The 25,207-nt window shown below is 41.6% G+C and overlaps 1 protein-coding gene across 5 annotated transcripts in view; it reads right to left on the minus strand.

The window, feature by feature from the left end:
- Nucleotides 1–25,207, minus strand: part of NCAM1 (neural cell adhesion molecule 1) — a 393,444-nt gene that overhangs the window by 23,739 nt on the left and 344,498 nt on the right. For 4 of the 5 annotated variants that reach the window (XM_040426883.1, XM_040426916.1, XM_040426902.1 and 1 more), the window contains 2 exons: nt 22,451–22,575; nt 21,056–21,236 (listed from right to left, as the gene is read on the minus strand). In XM_040426883.1, the coding sequence (XP_040282817.1) occupies nt 21,056–21,236; nt 22,451–22,575 (306 nt within the window). Of the gene's footprint in view, nt 1–4,932; nt 5,146–21,055; nt 21,237–22,450; nt 22,576–25,207 lie in introns of those variants that run through there. The other variant, XM_040426911.1, reaches the window with a different exon arrangement.

Raw genomic sequence — 25,207 nt, forward strand, 5'->3', positions numbered from 1 at the left:
AAGGGGTCATTAACCTATCCTGAGGATGATCTATATAAGAAAAGCGGACAAACCCTTTAAAGTGGACCTTTCACCTCTCCTGACTTGCCTGTTTAACAGCTCATGCATTCCCCATGTAATAACAATTCTGGAGCATCGATTCTTATGACTCTATGTTGTGCTTTTCCTATATTATTTCTACTAGAAGTTATGAATGAATTAATAGCAGTCTGCAGTAAGGGTACAGATAGGCTCGGACTGGCCCACAGGGGTACAGGTGAATTCCCTGAGCAAGGAGGGCCCTCAGTCTCCCACCCCTTGCACAAGTGTGACATAACACAGTAGACTTATTTCACTACATACATATATTCAATGTACAGCACCACAACTAGCCTATGCTCATATAAAATCTTGATAGATTATTAAAGAAACTCCACAATTTATTATTATAGACACGATCAGAGCTGAGATGACTTCTAGGTATAGAGAAAAGCTGCCAGTGTCCTCTTCTCCCCAAGATCTACCTTCTCAAAGTTGCTGCAAGGACCCTCATAGTCAATCATCTGGTAGCCTCTTGCTGCTGTGTGAGCAGGTAATACTTAAATGTATCCGTACTTTGGGCCCCCAAAATAAATTTTACTGGTGGGCCCTAGGCACCCCAGTTGGGGGGGTGTACCTGCACAGTCTGACAATGGCAGCATTAACTGGATAGAGTGAGACTGTGCAGGTACACACCCCCAACTTGTTAGCTCCCCTCTGTGCCACTTGTGCAAGGGGTGGGAGATTAAGGGCCAACCTTGCTCAGGGGCCCACCGGGGGATTCACCTGTACCCCTGTGGGCCAGTCTGAGCCTGTCTGTACCCTTAATGCAGACTGCTAGCAATTTGTTCATAACTTCTAGTAGAAATAATAAAGGAATGGTACAACATAGAGCCATAAGAAAAGATGCTCCAGAATTGTTATTACATGGGGAATGCATGTACCTACAGGCATGTCCGGAGTGGGGAAAGGTCCTCTTTAAACTGACACCGATTAGACTATAGCCAATAAGAAACCAGTCTACAACAAAATGCCTGCCTTCATAGGAAACAACTATAAAACATAGTGTATCAGCTATATAGATCTTGTCTTCTGATACTTCTACATAAATGTCTTGAAATTTTAATTTCAATGTGCAATAAAGAAGATAAGTAACAGAAGAGAAAATGATGGACAGAACATAAACATAACTATACAATATCATCTCGGTGCATTTTACAAAAATAGTGGCTTAAAGGGTTTCTACCACCAAAAATACCATTATGTAGCTTACTGACATTAGCGATGCGCCAATGTCAGCACTACATAACAGTATGTTTCTGACATTTGTCCCTGCAGCCGTTTTTTTAAAAGAAACACTTTTATTATATGCTAATGAGCCTCTAGGTGCTATGTGGGCGTAAAATCAGCACCTAGAGGCTCAGTCTACTCACGCTTTATCCCGCCCAGGTCCCCTGTTCTGCCCGCCTCGCTCCTCTTGATTGATGTCACTGTTCCCTACATCGCGGACGAAATCCCGCGCCTGCGCCGTTCACTTCTGTATTCGGCGCAGGCGCAGTCGGTGAAGGCCGCTCTCCTGATGCCGGCTTCCTCACTGTGACGTAGTCGGCGCAGGCGCAGTGAGGAATCCGGCACCAGGAGCGCATCATTCACTCACTGCGCCGAATAAAATAGTGAACGGCGCAGGCGCGGGATTTCGTCTGCGATGCAGGGAACGGTGACATCAATCAAGAGGAGCGAGGCGGGCAGAACAGGGGACCTGGGCGGGATAAAGGGTGAGTAGACGGAGCCTCTAGTCTAGGTGCTGATTTTACGCACCTGCTGAGCACCTAGAAGCTCATTAGCATATTATAAAAGTGGTTATTTTACAAAAACGGCTCCAGGGACAAATGTCTGAAACATACTGTTATGTAGTGCTGACATGAGCGCATCGCTAATCTCAGTCAGCTACATAACAGTATTTCTGGTGGTAGAAACCCTTTAATGTCTTGTTGCTCTTTATTATTGCATATGTCTAGTGCGTTGTCTACAAAACTAAACTACTTCGTGCAGGCTGCTGGCACGTTTTATCAAGATACCTTGTAAGACTAACTAGGAACCAGTAACATTTGTGAGTCATCAGGCACTAATGGTACGTAAGTCATTCAGAAACTGCACTGGTTACTAATAAATTCACAAACTCTAGAGCGAAAATTAGTGTCCCACCCTATGTACCGACTTCCTTTACACCAGGTACATTATGTAAAGGAAAATATAACATGAAGAAATGAAGTAGTTCTTATGATGATGTGTACTATACAAACAAAACTACTTGTCTCTCCATGTAATGGTGGCTAAGCTATACGCATTATAACAGTACATAAGTTGTATGGTTTTAGTAAAAAAAAAAAAAAAATGCTTTCTTTCAGCACCTGTCTTGTCTGTGGGCTGTGTGTGGTACTGAAGTTCATCCCCATTCAAGGGATGAGGCTGATCTGCAATACCAGGCACGATCCATGGACAAAAGGTGCTTCTGGAACATGAAAATGCCTTTAAGGGATGTAATCTGTGACAAGATCTGCAGGTTATACCTGCAGAATGTTTTGGGATTTATTGTGTATTTTACCTTATATGTTGCAATGGGTGAAATTAGTGGTGAAAATCTGAAATAAATTGACATTATAGAATTAAATTCCTCACTGCAGATCAATTTCTGTGCAGATTCCCAGTGAATGTTTTCCTGCTATGTGTGAATGAAATTTGTTAAACTATCATCCACTTTTCTGCTAGTATAATATAGTGTGGATTTTTCCATCCGCAAAATTTGCAGCATATCTGCCAAGTGTAGGTATGTATATATAGTGTGTCCTATATGACAAGCTTCTATTTCCTACATGGCCAGCTCATGGGGGAGCTTGTAAAACCTGATATCCTCGTCCTTTCTAAAAACCCACGTGGCCACAAATTCAGCTTTATTTGCTTGTTGTGAACACATTGCTGATACTTTTGAACACTTTTATAACACTGATATTTGCTGCTGTTAAATTATTTTAAAAAAATTATTAATTTTAAAGGAACCGCCATGGGTCAATCCATATGCCCCATTTTGAATCATATCAGGAGGTGGAATATCTACTTGTAAACCAACTTTAAATATCTGTAATTCAATTGTGTTAACATTACATATAACATTGAAGGGAGAACAGCAGACTACTGAAAGGGTGAAAATTACTCACTAATATTTTAGCCATATTTTAAGTCATTTTCCCACTGTCCTCATTATATTGGAATGCAAATATGCTTCAAGTCAATGTCAATATGACAAGGGATGATAGACAACATGGCTATTTGGTATGGCTAATATTCCTTGTTATGTTTTAAGGTTATTTTATGGGTTAACAGGGGAGCTACCCATTGGTAGCACTAGAGAGACCAGAATTATATTGATGTCACTGGTTTAAGAGCATAATATGATCAATATGACGTGGCTGTAGGAAAAATGAATATATCATGCTGTAGGATGCAGCTCCCAACGGAATCATATACACAATGGCCGCTTCTTTATTATGTAAGTGAATGGGAATTGTGAAGTGACATTCTCATACTTATTAGTTCAGCCCACAGAGCTTGGTTTCCAGTGCAAGCAGTGAGATGGGTGATGTTATCTGGAAGGAGCAAGTCCATGAGAATCATTAGGTCACATACATTTTAGAACCCAGGGTCACAATGAGACTCAAGGGATGGATAACATTTCTGTTACCAAAATTTGGTTAATAACTATTATGTGGTACAACTTTAACTAAATATTTCAGCTGATTTCTATTTAAAAAAAATCATGTGATTCAAACCCCACCACCATGTCATCAAAAAAGCCATGTTACTTAAATCCCACCATCATGGCATCGTGTGGCATGACATTCCTTAAGTCATTGTATAGCTCTAGCATTGTGTATTATTTGTCCATGCAGATTTTGTAAAATTGCCTTGAAACTGTTACATTTCCTAAGAACTTGATTTTGGATGGTTGGCCAGTGATATGATTTTGATGTGCGCTTTGCATTTGTATGTTTTAAGGGATGGCTCTCTATCAAACTCACCAGTAACTCTACATTTTTTTACTCCATAACATACAGACATAAATGTATAAAGCACTGCTTTTTTCCCCCCAGAACAGCACAGCTTGTTCATGGGATATGTTTGGTATTGCAGCTTATCTCCATTAACTTGAAAGGGGATCAACTGCAATACCAGCCCATGAGCAGGAGTGGCATTTACCCTTTTAGTCACCATGATCAGACTATACTTTTTATGTTTATTCATATATTCATAAGGACACTCTACTTGATTTGCTCCAACCTTGACATGTTCCTAAGTTCTTTAAAAAAATGATTACCCTATTTAAGGTCACCTTAAAGGGTTATTCCAGCTCTTCTATCAACTGGTCAGTAGAGTGCTAAACCTAAAATAAAAAAGGCTCTTACAGTACCTGCTCATCGGCACTCTGTTCCAGCTTCTCTCGTACATATTCCAAGGGGGTCACAGGTCCTGCTGCAGCCAATCACTGGCTTTAGCTGTGACAGGTCCCGCAGTGGCACATGACCTGACAATTTGAAGACACATCACCTGTGGTCCCGGTGATTGTCCAGAGAAGCACATGTGACTCCATCTGGATGTTTACATGCCAGAGACAGGAAAGAGCTGGACTGGATCCTAGGTGCTGAAACTGAGCATCAGGGAGCAGGTGAGTGCCTTTTTACTTAAGGATCAACCCTTTACCAGCCAAATTGAAAATTAACTAAAAAAACTGGAATAACCCTTTAAAGCTGCCTTGAATTCCCCTAAACCATTTTCTACCATGAGACCACTTGCCCTTTTATTCAATAAGACATCTCAGTCTAACCTTCCATTCAGAGGTGACTACAACCTGGTGGAGGCTAAAAGTTAGAAATGAGTTTATTTCCCCAAATTCCCTAAACTTAAAAAAAAGTAGAAAATAAAATTTCAGACACATGACATGGGATTGCTTGAATGGTTGCTTCTCATCGACAGGAGCAAATTAAAAAGTAGTTTAAGAGAAAAGTACAATCACAAATAAGGCGAGCAAAGCTGCGGAGGTGGATGACACAGTACAGTTCCCGATACTGGTTGCTGATGCAATGATTCCAAGGAAAGAGGTTGTTGGCGAGAGTAATTGGTGCATGTAGAAGAATGGATGTCCAGGGGTAGTTGAAGTGACGTATAACAGACAAGGAAGAAATCAGGGACAGAGGAGGGAGGTGGGAGAAACCATAGGAAAGAGAGGAAGGAAAAAGAAAGAGAAAACAGATAAGAAAATGAACAGGTCACAAATACAGAGAAAGAAAATGTAACAAAACTCAGCATAGCCAAACAAGAAAAGAAAAAAAAAAAGATGGTGGCTCTTAAAGGAATTGCATAGTTACAGAAGCAAGCCAAGAAGCAGAAGCTGTTAGCAGCAAATAGGGGCTCAGACAGGAGGTAAGCGCAAGACACCAGGGCAAAAAATAGAGGTAAAAAATATGCTGAGCAGGAAAAATGTAAAAAAAAACAAAAAACAACTCAAAGACAATTAAACATCACGATAATACTCTAAAGTGATCTACTATATGTCTGGACCTATTCTGTTTATGAATGCAATACCACTGAAAATACCAGAGTAGTCCTTTTGCACAATGTCTTAAAGGGAATGTGTCACGTATATTTTTCTGCCAGTTAAAGCCCAATAGCGACACATCCTTTTTAGCTAATCTATTTTTATTTTCTGATTGCAGATTCTGTTTTATTTGTTAGCGATAATCTGCCAGTGTAAAGGTGTTACTCACCTGATGAACATGTGAAATGACTGTTTATCGGGTAATATGATCGTTCGTGCAGACACCTAAAGCTAGTTTCACACTAGCGCTAAACCGTTCCTCTAACGGAACAACCTGCCGGAGTTCATCATGTCTGGAATAGCCGGATACCACCTTTCCCCGCCAGAACCCCTTGACTATAATGGGACCCGGGTTGTTTCTGGCATTAGTGCTGAGAGTCGGCTGGACAAATACCACTGCAAGCAGCGTTTTTTGTCCAGCGAAATCCCGGCACTGTTACTGGAAACAGGCCTGATATAGTTAATGGGCTGTGGCGGGAAAAGGTAGTATCCAGCTATGCTAGATATGATGAACTCCGGCAGTCTGTAATTCTACCGGAACAGCATGCCAGAACAATTTAGTGCTAGTGTAAAACTAGCCTAAATCATAGTTTGCTTGCAGATGGTGCCATCTAAACAATGGAAAATAATGATACTGTATGGGTACAAGCAATGGCATTAGGGATCACTCCTCCCTATACTGTAGAGGGGATTAAAGCTTGCAAATACAGCTTTATCCTCCACTGATGAGCAAGTGATTGACAGGAAGGAACGCTTCCTTCTCGACAATTCCTTGCTACATCGGGCCATGTAAAGGGGCCTTTAGTGACCAAAGCGAATACTGCAGTATTTTAGGCTCTATGCACATGACAGTGTAAAAAAGGCTGCTAAAAAAACTGCAGTTTTTTTTATGGCCATTCTTCATCCATGTATGAATCCATTTTCTGTCCGTTTGTCTGTTTTTAATGGCTTTAATGGTCTTGTATCTGCTTTGATGAAGTTCATTTATTAATTTTTTAGCATCCCAACCCTTGCAGTGCCCTCAGTATACCCCACAAAGCCCACAGTATCTATAATGGCCCCTCTGTAATGCTCCCAGGGTCTATAATGCCCCATAATAGCCCCAATATCTATAAGGTCCGCCAGAGTTCTACCCTGTATGTAAAATCTCTTCAATATTGCCTCCTGTATATAAAATCCCCCAATAGGGTCCCCCCAGTATAAAATATTCACTATTTTGATGGGTGCAAAAAATAACAAAAACAATCTCACCCCATCCACTTCAGCGCACTGACACTTGCTCTGCACTAGAAATAAACTAACACTGGGAGCACTTTCAAATGGATGAGGTAACTATATATATACATTTTTTGTTAACCCCTGAAAGGCATTTTAACCAGTTTTTAACCACCGTTTGATGGGTGCACTGCTGTCTACACGGTCATTAATAATGGGCCCACTGATTTTAATGGGGTCTGTCTGCCCGTGAAAACCAAAACTGTCCTTTTTTTTGCCAGATGGTATTCAATGGGCGTTTAAAAAAACCGCCATGTTAATAGCCCCATAAACTGCAGTGGTTCTAAAAACAGCTACCCTGTTTCCCCGAAAATAAGACAGTGTCTTATATTAATTTTTGCTCCAAAAGATGCGCTAGGTCTTATTTTCAGGGGATGTCTTATTTTTCCATGAAGAAAAATACGGTACACATTTATTGTTGAACAAAAAAAAAGGAAATCAGGGTGGGGAGGGGGATCACTTAAAATGACACAGGGGGATCAGAAGGGGGAATCAAAATGGTACAGGAGAATCAGAGGGGGGGGGATTACTATAGCATTTTAGTACCCCCTTCTGATCCCCCCCGTGTCATTTTGATTCCCCCCTCTGATCAGCCTGTGTCATTTTAATTACCGTTTTTAGTTCCCCCCCCCTCATCTTCACCAGACATCCCCCTCCTTCCATCAGATATTCCCCCCCCCCTACCTGTCACCCCGTCCCCTGTGTGTCCGTGCCAGCCAAGTTGTGAGACTCCATCAGGGCAGAGCGAGCAGCGGGCGGAAAAAGGTGGCAGCTTGTCCTGGCGGCGGCTGCGGCCAATCAGTGAGCTCCTTACATTCTGGGGTGGCTTGCTTTATAATCGGAAAGGCATTATGTCCGGCCGATGCTTTATTATCGGGGAGTCATTATGTTCGGCCGATGCTTTATAATCGGGGAGGCGTTATTTTCGGGGGATGCTTTATTATCGGGGAGGCGTTATTTTCGGGGGGATGCCTTATATTACAGCGATAGGCAAAACTAGAGGTAGGTCTTATTTTCGGGGGATGTCTTATTTTCGGGGAAACATGGTATGTGACAGCCGCCAAAAAAAAAGTCTGTCACATGGTCATTTTTCTGTGTGCATGTACCCTTAGTATTTTTTTTTTTATATAGTGACATTGAAAATTAAAAATAACACCACCAAATATTCTTTAAAAGATCTTGAAGATAGCCGAGTGATCAGCTATAGTTATATCTGCCTGAATGGGAATTGCTTGCTCATAGTGGGGATCCCACCTTCCAGGGCATTATAACACAGATAGACCCTCTGATATTTCTATATGTAATCTTGCTCTAACAAATGATGTGACATTTTGAAAAATGACAACCATTAAGCAATTACTGCTTTTTCTGCTCTTTTGGTACAGTTTTTGCTTTATTACTGCACCGTAGTTCCGAAATGTGCTATAAATCCTACCCAGCCAGTAAAGTTAACACAGAATTACAGATGTATTGACAAGTCCTCAATCGTTAAAAGAACTGACAGGCACATAATGAATATTAAACTTCTACCCCAAAAGACATGTTTTGCGAGATAGCATTACATTTGTATATGGATCTTCTTCACGGATACTCTAGGCATTCGTTCTGTTACAATATATTGTTTAGGCTACTTTCACACTCGCGTCATCGACGGATCCGTTCAGATAGTACATCCGTCTGCATCCGTTCAGAACGGATCCGTTTGTATTATCTTTAACATAGCCAAGACGGATCTGTCTTGAACACCATTGAAAGTCAATGGAGGACGGATCCGTTTTCTATTGTGCCAGATTGTGTCAGTGAAAACTGATCCGTTTGGCTCAGTTTCATCAGACGCTTGCAGCGTTTTGGTGTCTGTCTCCAAAGTGGAATGGAGACTGAACTGATGCAAACTGATGCATTCTGAGCGGATCCTTTTCCATTCAGAATGCAAACTGATCCGTTTTGGACCGCTTGTGAGATCCATGGATCTCACAAACGGAAAGCCAAAATGCGAGTGTGAAAGTAGACCTATACTGAAGAATCCAAGCATACCTAATTTAAAATACATAAATGCGAGCAAAGCACATGTATTGATCATAATTCCTAATACATTTTCTGTTAATATTCATTCCTTAAAGGGAAGGTGTCATCAGAAAATTAACATTTTTAAGTTAAACATATTTTTTATTTCGAATTTTTGGTATTTTTAAAATTTATTTATTTATTTCCAGGATACTATTTACCGTATTTTTCACTTTATAAGATGCACTTCCCTCCCCCCAAAAGTGGGGGGGAAATGGCAGTGCGTCTTTTAAAGCGATGGTGTCATTTTTACACGGCTGACACTGATGTATAGCGGGCCGGTATGCTGCACAGCGCGGCCGGCGATACATCAGTTACAGTTATACGGGGTGGGAGGAGGGGCTGGAGGCTGGCAACTCGCGGCAGGGCCCGGCGCAGCCACTGTATTACACCAGGCCCCGCACACAGCAGTCTCTTTGTATGTAAAGTCTAATTCTGTAATGCTGAAGCAATCGCTCTCCTTTGATAAACTAGCCTAATCGCCTGAAACAGTACTCACTATGAATGCAGCGGTCCGGCCGGCGCGTGACATCAGTCAGTCAGTCGCGCTCCTGCTTTATTAATGAAGTGTGAGGAGCGTGAATGACTGAGTGACGTCACACGCCGGTCGGACCGCTGCATTCATAGAGTGAGTACTGTTTCAGGCGATTAGGCTAGTTTATCAAAGGAGAGCGATTGCTTCAGCATTAAAGAAATAGACTTTACATACAAAGGGACCGCAGTGCGCAGAGTGTAATGGGACACATATTAATAAAGTAATGCTGTGAAACATAGGTCCATGAGGGGGACCAGCATAAGATGATATATGTGTGTCATCCACACATATAGCATCTTATGCTGATCCCCCTCATGGCCCTATGTGTCACAGCACACATCCCCCATAACAGTGCATCATCCACAGATCCCCCATAAAAGTTATCATCCACAGATCCCCATAACAATGTGACATCCACAGATCCCCCATAACAGTGTGTCATCCACAGGTCCCCCATAACAGTGTGTAATCCACAGGTCCCCCATGACAGTGCGTCATCCACAGGTCCCCCATAACAGTGTGTAATCCACAGGTCCCCCATGACAGTGCGTCATCCACAGGTCCCCCATAACAGTGTGTAATCCACAGGTCCCCCATGACAGTGCGTCAGCCAAAGGTCCCCATAACAGTGCGTCAGCCAAAGGTCCCCCATAACAGTGCGTCAGCCACAGATCCCCCATAACAGTGTGTAATCCACAGATCCCCCATGACAGTGCGTCAGCCACAGGTCCCCCATAACAGTTATTCAGCCACAGATCCTCCATAACATTGTCATCCACAGATCCCCCATAACAGTGCGTCATCCACAGGTCCCCCATAACAATGTCATCGACGGACCACCGTTAGTTCAAAATCCACCAAAAGCACACCTTTTGGTTCAAAATATTTTTTTTCTTATTTTCCTCCTCAAAAACCTAGGTGCATCTTATAATCAGGTGCATCTTATAAAGCAAAAAATATGGTATATACCATATATATATATTTTTTTAAATGTATATAATTATGCAATTTTTACATTGGCTTTTAAGTCTAATAATAGGTCATGACTTAATGTTCTGTACAGACAGGACCGGCCTTAGGGGTGTGTGACCTGTGGGGCTGCTCAAGGAAGTGCCAGAATCCCTACAGCTCTGCACACAGACTGTTCTTCATGGCAGTTTTACGATTATCTTCTGGCTACTGCTCTGTAGGACTCCCTTTCTATGGCATCAGGGAGTGAGGGTAGTGAAGACTATGGAGCAATATATACTAATGTCACAGTCACATGACTGATTTCTCCGTACCAGATGGCAGCGCTAGAAGGAGACTTAAATCACTAAGTTGTATATATTTATATATATATACAAACACATTTTTATTTTTTGGTTACGGTGATAGAGAGGTAGCGGGTGGGCACTAAACTAATCTAAGGTCTGCCCTGTGTGCAGGTAACTTTTCAGTAGACATTATCATCAACACTCATTATCACAACAGCCAGGCACCATTCACAATAGGTGATATCACAACTTATCAGCTCCCTCTTTACCTCTGCATAGGTCACAGAGCATGCCTAGAAAACTCTACTATGGATGTCAATGGGTCAGATCCTGTCAATGGGTCAGATCCTGTCCATTGTGTCTATGGTCCAAAAGACAGGAAGTCTTAACATATTTTAGGCCTAGTGGGCAGTCATGGCCAGTGTGAAAATTTCAGGATTATATACATTTTTAAATATAAATAGTGACATGGACAAATAATTTTTTTTTTTTTAAAACTCACCAAAAATTATGAAAATATATATTTAACATAAAAATGTGATTTAAACAAAAGGTCATTTTCTGATGATACATTCTTTTTAAAGGTATTGTTTTGTTTAGAAAATCATTTTTTTATTCTAATATCCTAAGTAAAGACAGAGAGAATATTAAAGAGGCACTCCCCAAAAAATCTTTATTGTCTGGCTCATTTAGAAAGGTACCTGATGTAAACTGTAGTGACGGTAATCTTCTTACCAGTGACTGTATTTGTGAGTTATAACCTCCCTTCTGATCCTCTGCTGTGTCATGTGACCAGCACTCTGATCACTACACTGTGTCAGTTACATCTCTATTCATTCCTATGAGACTGACACTGAGGCTCCCATAGGAATACCTAAACTGCCTTTCTGTCCACACATGCTGTGTTATTTGGAGAGTCAGAGTGTCAGTCACTTTATGACCAGTTTACGTCATGTACCTTTCTAACAGGTCAGAGAATAAAACATTTGTGGCAGTGCTTCTTTAACTTACAAAGAGCATCTTTTTCACTGGAGGACCTGTCACATTCATGCATTATGTGGAAAGGTCACTGGTCGTAAAGGGGATAGGGCTCATTCAGACGGCCGTATGCTGTCCGCAAAAATACTGAATGCTATCCGTTTTTTTGCGGATCCGCAAAAAAAATGAAACATGTCCTATACTTGTCCGTGAAAATCAGGACATGGCCCCATTGAAGTCTATGGGTCCGCAAAAATACTGAATGCTATCCGTTTTTTTGCAGATCCGTTTTTTTGCGGATCCGCAAAAAAACGGATAGCATTCAGTATTTTTGCGGACAGCATACGGCCGTCTGAATGAGCCCTTATTGTAGTGTATGATTAATGTAAAAAATGAAAATCAGACATCAAAAGGTACATGATAATCTCTTTCTAACAAAGCTAGAACCAGTGAAGAGGGTCAGACAGGGAAAGCAGTGAAGCCCCCCTAAATACTGCTCGAAAATTGCAACAAGGAAAACTTAAAGGGGCAGTATACTAAAATAAAACTTTACTTTTAATGATATATAGGAGATAAAAAGGCCCCTACAGACAAACAAACAAGTAAGACGTGCGTATCCTCAGCGTGGTGTAGGGAGAGAACACAGACGGCTACAATACCAACATAGATGTTAGTGGTGGGCTGGACAGGTGTAAAATACCCGCTAACCCTAATGCCTCTCTACGTGTCCTAGTCCGCCCTAATAAGTGTGTCCAAAGGACGGGGTCCAAAAAGCCCCGCAAGGGGTGGCCCAGACTGGAACTCTGATCCTGTATTGGAAGCCCTAATCAGGCTCTAGCCAGTAACAAATAAGGACCTTCTGTGTATTGGAGCAACACATTAATGCAAATTATTGGAGATATACCCCACCCAAAAACCAGAAAGAGGAATACTCAAGTGTCCAGACGCGTTTCCTCGATAAAGGCCCCAAGATTCTTCAGGGGACACGGGGCGTAAATGATGGTTACCCCCGCCGGCCTATAGCCCGATGGCTGGGGAATAACCTATACAGTTGCTTCAGTCAGTATGTGGCTGAGCTTTTTGGTGGCTGCGGTCAGCGTATGGCTGTGGACCTAAACACAAGCAAGACCCAGGGTGGTGGTGTCTGCAGGAGTAGATTGACCGGCCGGACACCACCACCTGCAGACACCACCACCCTCATCTAATCCTTTCTGGTTTTTGGGTGGGGTATATCTCCCATAATTTGCATTAATGTGTTGCTCCAATACACGGAAGGTCCTTTTTTGTTATTGGCTAGGGCCTCATTAGGGCTTCCAATACAGGATCAGAGTTCCAGTCTGGGCCACCCCTTGCGGGGCTTTTTGGACCCCGTCCTTTCGACACACTTATTAGGGCGGACTAGGACAAGTAGGGAGGCATCAGGGTTAGCGGGTATTTTACACCAACAAACCCTCCCCTGACCTTCCACGTTTACATCTGTCCAGCCCACCACTAACATCTATGTTGGTATTGTAGCCGTCTGTGTTCTCTCCCTACACCACGCTGAGGATACGCATGTCTTACTTGTTTGTTTGTCTGTAGGGGCCTTTTTATCTCCTATATATAATTAAAAGTAAAGTTTGAAAGCTAGAACCAGCCCTGTACCTTATTTGGTTCCAGAGAGCTCCCCATTCTTGCTCCAATTGCTGTGCTAAAGATATTTCAGACTGGCAGTTCAGGGAGTGTGTCCTTTCTGGTGCAGTTCTCTCCCTATTACAGATAGGGGGGGGGGGGGGTCTTTACTGCTGCAGCTCTCTTGCTATCACTGAACATGTGCGACCACCTCAGTGATGTTACTGAGGTGGACATAGAAATATGGGAAAGAACAAACAGCAAGTGGTGCTTTACAGATACATTTTATTGAAGAACTCAATGGCTGTGCTAAATGTTTAATTACATGCAATTACAAAAGTATTCAAATCTGGGAGCTAATGAGAACTGTGTAATGCTTAATTTCTGCTGTGATGCCGTTGCAGGGGAATTGCTGTAGGGTTCCTCCACAGATTATTATCTTATTCTAGGTGAATCCCTCTAATAAAAAATTATTATTTCTTTAGTTTCAGGGAACACAACTTTAGAGAAAAGGAACTTTCCTTTTTCTATATGTCTCATTCATGGATAAGGGATGTTCCATGTATGTATCTTGTCTATATGACTTAAGGTCCCTTTACACGGGACGACAGAGCAGCAGATTGTCGTAAAGGAAGAGTTCCTTGCTGACAATTAGCTTCTCGCTGGTGGACATATGGGGAGTATGGGGAGGAGCGATCACTAATGTCTACGCTTTTTCCCATACTGACTGGTCGTTTGCTGACAGCAGATTGTGTTTACACAGCACGATCTGCTGCCGGCAAACTGCGATTTTTGTGTACGCACAAATGATCAGATTACCCGATGAAGGAGCAATGAACACCGCCAGATTCTCGTCCCCTTAAGAACACGCCATTGACTGGAAGCTAACATCTGAAAAATCGGCACTGAGTTTTAACAGAGAATATATTACAAACTTAAATCTTGAATAATGTTCTTTTATTGCATCCTTTATAAATTCCTAGAGAAACCCTTCACATTAATACAACTGAACTGAAAAAAACACGAATCACTCTGAGAAACAGTTTATTTATAGGCTGAGTACATAATAATTCATATATTGCAACTGAGAAGAAAAAATGTATAATATAAAATCATAAAAACCATAAATATAGAACCCAATATAGTACAATAAGTGAAATGTACATTCCTATGCACCCTTTCCCTAAAAAAATCTAATGAATTTGCATTAAAACCGTATATATTTCTTTAGGATGATGTTATATGGTTTACTATTAATTATGTATAGTGAGACATAAAAAAACAGTAATATGATCATCTAGAGTATATCTATTTTGGAACCTTTTTTAACAAAAAACGCATGAGAACCGCATTAAAAACCACAACCATATTTTTGTCATGACCCTAATATCCCATGAACCCACAGGGTGTTTAAAGCCGCTACAGATGACACGGGGGCTTGTCTACTGAGGAAGGAACAGTGAATGGACACTGTAAGATGGACTGCTATCCATAATCAAGCTTAAATAACATATGGAGCGCGCCAGGATTGTTCTCATCTGAAGCTGGAAGACGGACTGCTGGCTTCTACACACCACATGGAATGCTGATTGTGCCTCCTACAAACATACAAGTCACCCCGCACAAGTGCACGAGCTGAGTCTATTACTTACAGGCGGGAGGGAAGACTCAGAGGTAAGATCGCAGTGCCCAGGACCATGTGGGACGCCACGGCAGGCACTAGACCAGTGATAGGCAAACTGCGGCTCTCCAGCTGTTGCAGAACTACAACTCCCAGCATGCAAAGACTGCCTACAGCTTTCAGCCTACAGCAGGGCATGGTGGGAGTTGTAGTTTTGCAACAGCTGGAGAGCCGCAGTTTGCCTATCACTGCACTAGACCTCTATCCCTTAAACAACAAAACCGTGAGTAAGGAGATCTATTTGACTCGTGTACATATTACGGGGAAATAATCAACCCAGCTACCGTAATCTTTTGCACAGAGTGTTCAGTTGAAACATTGGTCATTACCCCTTAAATGGACACCTATATGAAACCCCACTCGTGGGAATATATGGGAATGTCCCACAATATGTAACAAGTGACTTTTATGCTTTCAGTGGATATAATCAACATATAACCAATACTTGTTCAGTAGAAGGACACATTGCAGTCCACTCGGTGTTGACTTAAAGGGACAAAACCCATGTGCACAACTACAACGGAATTATTGGACATCAAGTAATACAAATAAAATATAACAGGTGGCATTTATCAATATAAAATCATGGCATAAACTTGATGTGAGAGAAGCCGCTTACAGCTATATAAATGTGGAGATATCTGATATATGAATTGCTATTGTGTAAAATACACCTTGAATATAGAGTGAATTGGATGGACTTTCATATATCTATCCCAATTCATTGATTATTTATCTATTTATTTATTTATTCATAATTGTACCCCCTATTTATTACGGTTTTTATTAGTTATTGTGAATTTGTTCAATATTTAAACTTTTTTTAATTTTTAATTTTTCATATTTTATATGAATTATGTATTATTATGTACTCAGCCTATGAATAAACTTTCTCAGAGTGATTCTATAAGTGGAGTGCCGATCTCTTCCATTTTACTTTCAATTTTATGTAGTGACAGTCACTGAGATCAGTGCACCCTTTTCCATACAGTGTACAGGTGAGCCACTCTACTTTTACAAATATCTGTAAGACAGGAATTGTACAAACACGTTAAGCTTTAGTTGAAAAGTCATTGTATAGACACCTTGTTTAACACTCGCTGATGCACGTTTTCAAGCAAGCATTGGATGTCGTAAATTTACAGTGATATGAAATAGCAGAATTGCTGTTGTGGTAAATTCACCTCCAGTGAAGCAAGCAATAAGTCTATTTCCACTTACAAAAATCAAGGGATCGACAAGCTATATTGAGCAAGAAAAGTACAATTTTTCCACTCAAATATTTATTTCTCACTAGAGATGGGCTGGATATGGCAATTAGCGTTGTTTCGGGTATCGACACAATTGATAGTTTTATGCCAGTATCGATTCGGTACCGGGATGTTCATTTTTTCGATACTAGGCTGCACTACTGCACAGTCTAGTATCTCCTCTTACATGCGCGCTATGTTCTGACCGGCCAGACAGTGGAGAAGGAGGGAGGTAACCCCTCCCTCCTATGACACGGCCGCCGCTGAGCCCAATGAAGTAAGCGGGCTCTGAAGTTGCCCGCACAACTTCCACCAATGAATGTGTGGCTAATTAAAGCAGGAGGCGGGACGGGGGGGTAATAAACTGCTGATCCGTCTGAGCTAGTGAGCTCAGCGAACGGCAGCCTCCTCCTCCTGAGTGTTTTGTGTCCACCCCAGCATCAGCCCGAGCCCCAGAGACAAGCAGCCAGCATAGCAGGTACCCGGCCTACTCACTGTGCCACCAATGATAATTAACCTTTAATACAGATACAGGAGGCGGGTGCCGGCGGCAGAATCACATAGCCGGCACCTGAGGGATTAACTGCTGCTGATCGCAGCACCCTGTCATAGAGGCCAGCATCCACCTTCTGTAGCTGTATTAAAGGTTAATTATCATTGGTGGCGCAGTGCACCCCCCCCAGTATTAAAAACATTGGTGGCGCAGTGCGCCCTCCCCAACCCCCCCAACATTAAAAATCATTGGTGGCAGTGGCCACAGGGTCCCCTCTCCCCTCTTCATTGGTGGTACAGTGGCACTTGTGATCGGAGCCCCAGCAGTGTAATCCTGGGGCTCCGATCGGTTAGCATGGCAGCCAGGACGCTACTGAAGCCTTGGCTGCCATGGTAATCTCCCTGCTGCTGTGTGTGCTATGCACAGGGCAGCAGGGAGAGTGTGAAGTCGTATTCATCTTAATAAATCTTTATTAGGGTGAATAGGACAAGGGATTAAAATATCCCAGGTTCTAGCCCCTAAGGGGGGAAATAGTGATTAAATAAAAAGTAAAAAAAAAACACACCAAAATATTAAGTATAAATCGCCCCCTTTCCCAATTTTACATATATAATATATAAACAATAAATAAATAAACATATTACATATCGTCACGTCTGAAAAGTCCAAACTATTAAGAAAACTCCTATGCGGTTAACCCTGTAACAGAAAAATAAATAAATAAAAACTGCGCGATTCGCAATTTTTTTTAGTCACCTTGTCCCCCCAAAAATAAAATAGTACTGTTCAATTATGGGCCAAACATTCCATAAAATGCGGAATGCACGTGGATTTTTTGGTGTTTTATTTTGTTAGCGAGGTATCAAATGGTATCAAATATCGCAATACTTTTTTATGGTATCAAAACTGAATCAAAATTTTGATATCGAGACAACCCTAATGGCAATAACAGAACACTACATGGCAATTCAGACATATGTAACAACAATTGTCTACACAAAAAAAAAAACATAACACAAGGTATGCTATGTACACCTGTGTAGCTCTCATGATGCAGACTCAAGGGTTCACCATACAGAATTGAAGTACAACCCTTGATGAGGCCCATCAAAAACCATAGGGCACCTTTCTGAGTGGGGAAAGGCCACATCAACCCGCAGCTGCCACCACCATCCTTTGGCCAAAACCAAATACCCTATGGCTCGTTGATGCCTGATGGCCATAACTTCCCCGTTACAGGTTTGCGTCCACCACCAGCTGTGACTCAAATTCAATAAACCTTCACAAAGACCAGCAAAGCAAATCAATTACGGTAAATACAAAAAAAAATACTCATCAGAAATGGATATTGGGTGAAGAAACGTAATGGTAGGCATCCAAGAAAAAGCCCATCTCCTCTCATAAGGGGCACTATATGCCAATGGAGTGAGGTCAAGGAAACAACCCTAGTCAATAGCAGGTCAGACCGCCTCCTATCCATGTTAACGTCCCTTGCAGTCATAAAGTTAATGCATCTAGTGCGCCAACCATATGTATAGATGGGTTGCAGTGACCTAGTCTAGTTAGAAGCAGTGACACTAATAAATCAAGTTGTTGTATCACAGATACTGTACTTGATGATGGTTTCACCGTGTGAATTGCCTATCAATTTGTCACCACAATATTCACTACTACAATATTCATACAGAAGGCCTCCTGCAGCAAGTAGCTGTAACAAACACTTGCCAAATAAATTAGATACCTCCATATCCCTGACTCGCGCCCCTGGTGTACATGTATCCTAAATGGGGAGAGGGGAGAAAGCAGCGGCTAGACACTTCTGGCAGTGACTTATCTCCCAGAAAACAAAAGGGATTGTACAGTTGAAATGGGGGGGGGGGGACCTCGAGAGAACCCTATAAACATTAGTAGATGGTTGGCTGATCCTGCCAAAAATTACTGGTTCGGTCGACATGCATCTAATGTGTGTGGCCAGACTGATTTGCCCATTAGAACCCACACTTTTTACTTTTAAAGGTAATATTTTACCCCTAAATATAAACTGGGCAGGGATTAGGTCAGTCTGGTTGGGGTCCCAAGCCTGACTTCTCGTTCTCCCCTAATGGGAAAGGTCTGAGTCCCAAACTACTCTTCTAAAATCATACATAAGAATTAACAGTCAATGGTTATGCAAGAACAACCTCAACACACCATCCATTTGGTACAATGGTCATTCAATATTAGACTCCACATCACATGCCCTGATTTCTAATCTGTCCAGTATTAATCTACAGACGGTTTTCCAAAGTAGAATTAAGATGACAATTCAATCCAGGCTGATCAACCTTTGCATTAGTTCTCATAAACCTCAACTTACCAAAGAATTCACTATTTTCCAGGAAGTATTCAGAAGAAACTTTCATAATGTACAGTATAATCCTAGTAGTGAAGAAAATGTACATTTCCGAGAAAGCATAACAAAACTAACAACGTTTCTGCAAGATTTCTGCTTCAGTCGTGCATTTGAGAACTGGCCATAAAAAGAAGCTGCCTGTTTCAGTAATTACTTATATTCCCCATGAAAAACAAATGCAATATTTTCTTAGCAGTCTGCCTCGTGCTGCTCCCCTGTTACTCCTCCTGGATATGTGTGAATAAGTTGACAACTTGGTGGTACCATACTCCTTGTTCAATGGGGTATGTCCCTACACAGTCTGACAGTGTCATCCCTGAATTGACATTGACACACTCCATTAACATAGGGAACGGTAACACTCAGTTGTCCACTTATCCACATATTTCAAAGAGGAATAAAAGTTGCTCCAAAATGTATTTTCAGACTGGCCTAAATGTACTCTTTACAAAGCTTATGCTGTACAGATGAAGTAGAGCCCAGTTTGATAAGTTTCTTTAGTTTCATGGACCATCTTGGTACATCTGTGGTATTCTATGGTACAGTATAGTATGAATATCTAAAAAGGGGTTGTGTAACTTTTTTTAAACAGACCTCACAGAGTGGCCTGACCCGTGGTGGTGATCATACTTCCCATTACTGCACAGCTGCCTCTGCATGTCCTGCATTTGGCTACATGCACACGACCGTATGTGTTTTGTGGTCCGCAAATTGAGGATCCGTAAAAATAAAAATAAATAAAAAACGTAAGCCACCCGTTTTTTTTTGCGGATCCATTGTAACAATGCCTAAAACTGACAAGAATAGGACATGTTATATTTTTTTTGCGGGGCTACGTAATGGACTTACTGATGCAGATAGCACACGGTGTGCTGTCCGCTTGTTTTGCGAACCCATTGAAATTAATGGGTCTGCATCCTAACTGCAAAAAAAACTAAACAGACACGGAAACAAACAATGTTTGTGTGCATGTAGCCTTTCTCTGAAAATGTTGTTGACAATGGTCACCCATGTGGTACGTCCCTGTATGTTGATTCCGAGAGACCCAGGACCTGTGGAGGCAGCTGTGAAGCGATGGAATCGGGACCCTGCGCCGGGGACCAGGTAAATATGATCACCACCGCAGGTCCAGCCACTGTGTAAGGTCTGTTAAAAAAAAGTTTAAAGTTGCACAACCCGTATAAGGATGAAAAATGATTGGATCTTTTGTTTCATCGAGGGCTACGTATATGTGGATCCATGACCAGAGTGACATTAGCTTCATATATCAACAGCTGTTACTATGTTCCCTGTATACGGTGATAAACATTTTGTGCAGACATGGTCTGCAGCCAATCACAGGCCACGGCAGTCTCATGATGCAAGAGGATCCTGTCTCCGCTGTGGTCAGTGATTGGCTGTGGCAATGTTGAACCAGATGTTTTTAGCAAGGCAGGAGTGAGGAGCTAACACTGGGAAGCAGGTAAGCAAGCTTCCCTTTACAGGTGTGGCCAAGTGGGGGGTTTGCAAACCCCACTCCCCCCCCATTCTTGTACAACCCTTTTAAAGATGCTGATACCTCACAACAGATATTACGTGCACATTACTTACAAGACAATTACAGAAGTATCACCAAACCCCACAAGCAGTTTATCATCAATCTGCAGTAATATTTGCAACATATAGTCACGCTCAGCCTACTGCATCAAGGCACAGTCTGGGCAAAACACAAGCTGTACATGCAAGACCAGTTAGGGTGGTTGGTTATAAGCAAGCAGCTGGTCAGGGGCATGTACAAGCATGTTAGCTAGGAAGCAGCAGTCCTGCGTTAATGGTTAAGCAGAAAGGAGAGGCAGTAAGATATGAAAGGTACCTGGAATGACAGTGGGCTTTGTGGTGGTCTTGAAGTTGAGCAGCGCAGACTTTGACTTTCCTCGTTGGTTCTCAGCTATAACCACCAACTCGTATTCGGCATTCCAGTCCAGTGAGTGAAGCATAATGTGATCACTGCTCGATGGGATCCTCATTTCAGGTTTCCAGTCTGCAGAGTTTTTCTAGGGAAATAGGTACAGAACAATGATTGATATTCAGCACAGAATGTAATCAATGTATTATCAAACTATAAGATGCGTAGAATGATAGAACTACATTTAGATGGATAATAAAGATTTCTGTGAAATGTTGTTCTACTATTGCCTGCTTACACACCCACGGAGGCAGGTTTACTAATCCCATCTAGGGATGAACCAAATTACCACCTACTGTTTATCTTACTTTGGGACAGAATTTTGTGGTAGAATTTCGGCGCAAGCTTGATGCAAGGTGATGCATCTTGGGACACCCCCCTCTTCCCTTCTCACTCATCCCCACCCCTCTGATGAGCTAGACACAGTGGATTTTGCTAAAAGTAAAACTTCACCAAATTGCACCACATTGCACGACAACAGGGTCTGGGCCCGGTCACATTGATAAATGTCGGCCACTGTCTTGCATGCACTCATTAGGGTACATATGTTCACAAAGTGAAAAATACAGATGGAATATGCAGTAGAGATCCAAGACTGCTCCACAAAATGTCTGCCTCGGATTTCCATCTACAACTGCTGTTGGACCTCACATGGACTGTCCCCATTCAATGACCAAGCAGAGTTTCTACGTGAAATCCACTTCCAGAAGAGAAAAACATCACTTCTTGCTAAAAATTCCAAATCCATATGGGAAAAACACACAGATGTATGAAGGGCAATGCAGAATGCTATTACACACGATGGGCTGCAGATCAGACGGAAGGCAAGAGAGAGGCAACAGACTGCTAAACTTGTAGTTGAGTATATAGGAATGGCTGATGGACACTTCGATGGAGGCTCCAAAAACATATGTGAACAGAGCCCCAGTCCTTAAGATAGTCAAATACATGAGGTGGGCTTGCTTGAGATTGGGGTAGGAGTTTCACAATTGATCTTTTATGTGAAGAATGGTCTATTGCATGGGCACTTCTGTACATAACACCCCAATTCCTAGTTAACACCTCTTGGACATGCTTCTCCGTTGCCTATGTCAACCCTGAGTTAGTGCTGGGAGGAAGAAATAAGCAGAACTGGGACAGCGTGCATTTTAGAAAACTGTTGCTTCCTCAAATGCACTCTAGACCAACAAACTGTTCACAACATATCAGTGAAAAGCAATCATTCCCACAGGAACATTTACCATTAACCAAAAAGCACCAAACAAATTGCAGTTTCAGGCAATTCACAGTCAGTGTACTTACAGCTTTGTGGCGGACCAGATAGTGGAGGATTGGAGAACCGCCATCATCTTGCTTGTGGAGGACAACTCTAAATGAATTTCCATCTTCTCCAACGCGGCCAGACAGCTTTGGAGGACTTGGTTCTCCTGGAAAGAATCAGTGTTTCTTACGGTTAAATGATGGCTGACACAATCTGAATACCTAACAAAGAAGAGCTGACAGCGTTATGCACAGCCCAGCACTTGTATATAGTGAATGGAGGTGAGATAACTTCTATTCTTATTATACTCAATAGCTTATGGGATCAAAACCAGCCAACTAGATACATTAATATTCCAAAACATTATATATATATTTTTTTCGTTAATAATTTAACTACATAATTGAAAATGTACAATGTGAGTCCAACATCATATAGCGCTATCGAACATTCACACAAGGGCTGTATTGGTTTTATATACAATAGTAAGTTTGGTGCCCATATCATTTGGCATCTATGATCTGCTAAGTTTATGCTACAGATATTATCATTAACATAATATCTTTTTAGGAATACATGTATTGTTTTTTTATATTACTAGTGGTCTATGTGATGCTAGTATTTTTTTTATATTTATTAGATATTATCTCATTGCTATATAATTATTTCTTCAAGGTCTGTCATACACATAAGAACTTGAGAGGAACCAGACAATTCCGGCAGGATCGGCTAACTATCTTATGTGTATTGGGGCCTCCTGACTCTTCCACAACAGATGATGTCAGAGGAAAGATGTCAACACCCGATCCTTTGCGCTCAGGAGAGATAAACCGCAGCCAGAAGTGTCTGGCCGTGAGCTTACTCCCTTCTCCCCACTGACAGCACATCCACAATCTACTGAATAGAATGTACACGTGTATGCGAAGTCAGGAGGACTACCTATCACCTGGATGAGCATTCGGCAGACTGTTATTTTTTGGTGTATCTGAAGAAAACTGACTTTTATGAATACAAAAATCCTGGTTAGGCTACTTTCACATCTGCGTTTTTGCTGTCCGGTTTTGAGATCCGGCATCGAATCTCAAAACCACAGCAAAACGCTTCCATTATTATTATACAACCGGCTGCATCTGTTCTGAATAAATCCGGTTGTATTATTTTGAAAATGAAGAAACCGGATCTAAAACCATTCGCATCCGGAAAAAAAACTGATTCAGCCCCATTGACCTACATGGTTTTTGGTGCCTTCTTCTTCAGGCCGGCATGGGAACGCAACAAACCAGGGCAGAATACATTCTGGTGCACTCCGTTCCTGTTTGTTCAGTTTTGTCCCTATTGACAATGAATGGGTCTGTGATGGATCTCAAAACCGGACAGCACAATGCAGATGTGAAAGTAGCCTTAGAGCTACCAAATTCTTTGCTTCAATACACATGAGCAGGCAGCTTCTATTCCCAACCAATTAAAGGTCATCTGTCAGCATATCTGTACCTATGAATCTGGATGACCTGTTACATGTGCACTTGGCAGCTGAAGGCATCTGTGTTGGTTCCACGTTCATATGTGCCCGCATTGCTGAGAAATATGATGATTTAATGATAATAAAATGATGATAAAAAATGTTTTCAGCGATGTGGACACATATGAACATGGAACCAACACAGATGCCTTCAGCTGCCAAGTGCACATGCAACAGGTCAGCCATTTTCATTTACAAATCTTACATACTGCATACTTGCGCATTGGTGAATGAGATGTGGTTATACTGTAAATATTTCTATTCAATATAAAAATTATCAGAAAAAAGTCTCAAAGCTAAACAATATGAAACACTGGCAAAGAAAAGAAGGATTCCAACAGACAATCACATTTACTAAATAATATCTTGCTCACCAAGTACAACCCCAATTCCAAAAAAGTTGGTATTCTGTGTACCATGTACATAAAAACAGAATGAAATTATTTTAAAATTTCCTAGACCCACATAGATCATAGAACACATGGCAGATGTTGAAAATGAAACATTTTACCTTTTCATGAAAAAAAATAAATAATAATAATAATTTAGAACTTGATGGCAGCAACACGTCTCCAAAAAGTTGGGACAGGGGTGAAAAAATACTGGAAAAGTAAGTAGTACTAATAAAAAACAGCTGGAGATGCAATTTGCAACTAAGTCACATGACTGGGTATAAAATGAGCATGTTAGGGAGGCAGAGTCTCTCAGAAGCAAAGATGGACAGTAGTTCACCAAGTTGCGAAAAACTGCATCTAAAAAAATGTTTCTCAAAGTAAAACTGTAAAGACTTTGAATATTCCCCTATCTACAGTACATAATATCATCAAAAGATTCAGACAATCTGGAGAGACCCATGTGCTCAAGAAACAAGTCAGGCGGTCAGTATTGGATGCTCCTGATTTACAGGCCGTCAGGCTGCACTGCATTAAAAACAGGTAAGACTCTGTGCAGACAATCACTGCATGGGTTCAGGAACACTTCCAGAAATCATTGTCTGTGAACACAGTTCCCGCAGTCCACAAATGCATGTTAAATCTGTATCATGCAAAGAATAAGCTCCATGTGAACATGATTCAGAAATTCTGCTGTCTTCTATGGCCCAAAACGCATTTAAAATGGACTGAGGCACAATGGAAAATTGTTCTGGTGTCAGATGAATCAAAATTAGAGATTCCTTTTGGAAACCAAAGACACCATGTCCTGTAGACTCAAAAGGAGAGGGACCAGGGACCATCCAGCTTGTTATCAGCACACAGTTCGAAAGTCTGCATCTCTGATG

The sequence above is a fragment of the Bufo bufo genome, chromosome 1, assembly GCF_905171765.1.
Source record: "Bufo bufo chromosome 1, aBufBuf1.1, whole genome shotgun sequence".
NCBI classification, from domain to species: domain Eukaryota; kingdom Metazoa; phylum Chordata; class Amphibia; order Anura; family Bufonidae; genus Bufo; species Bufo bufo.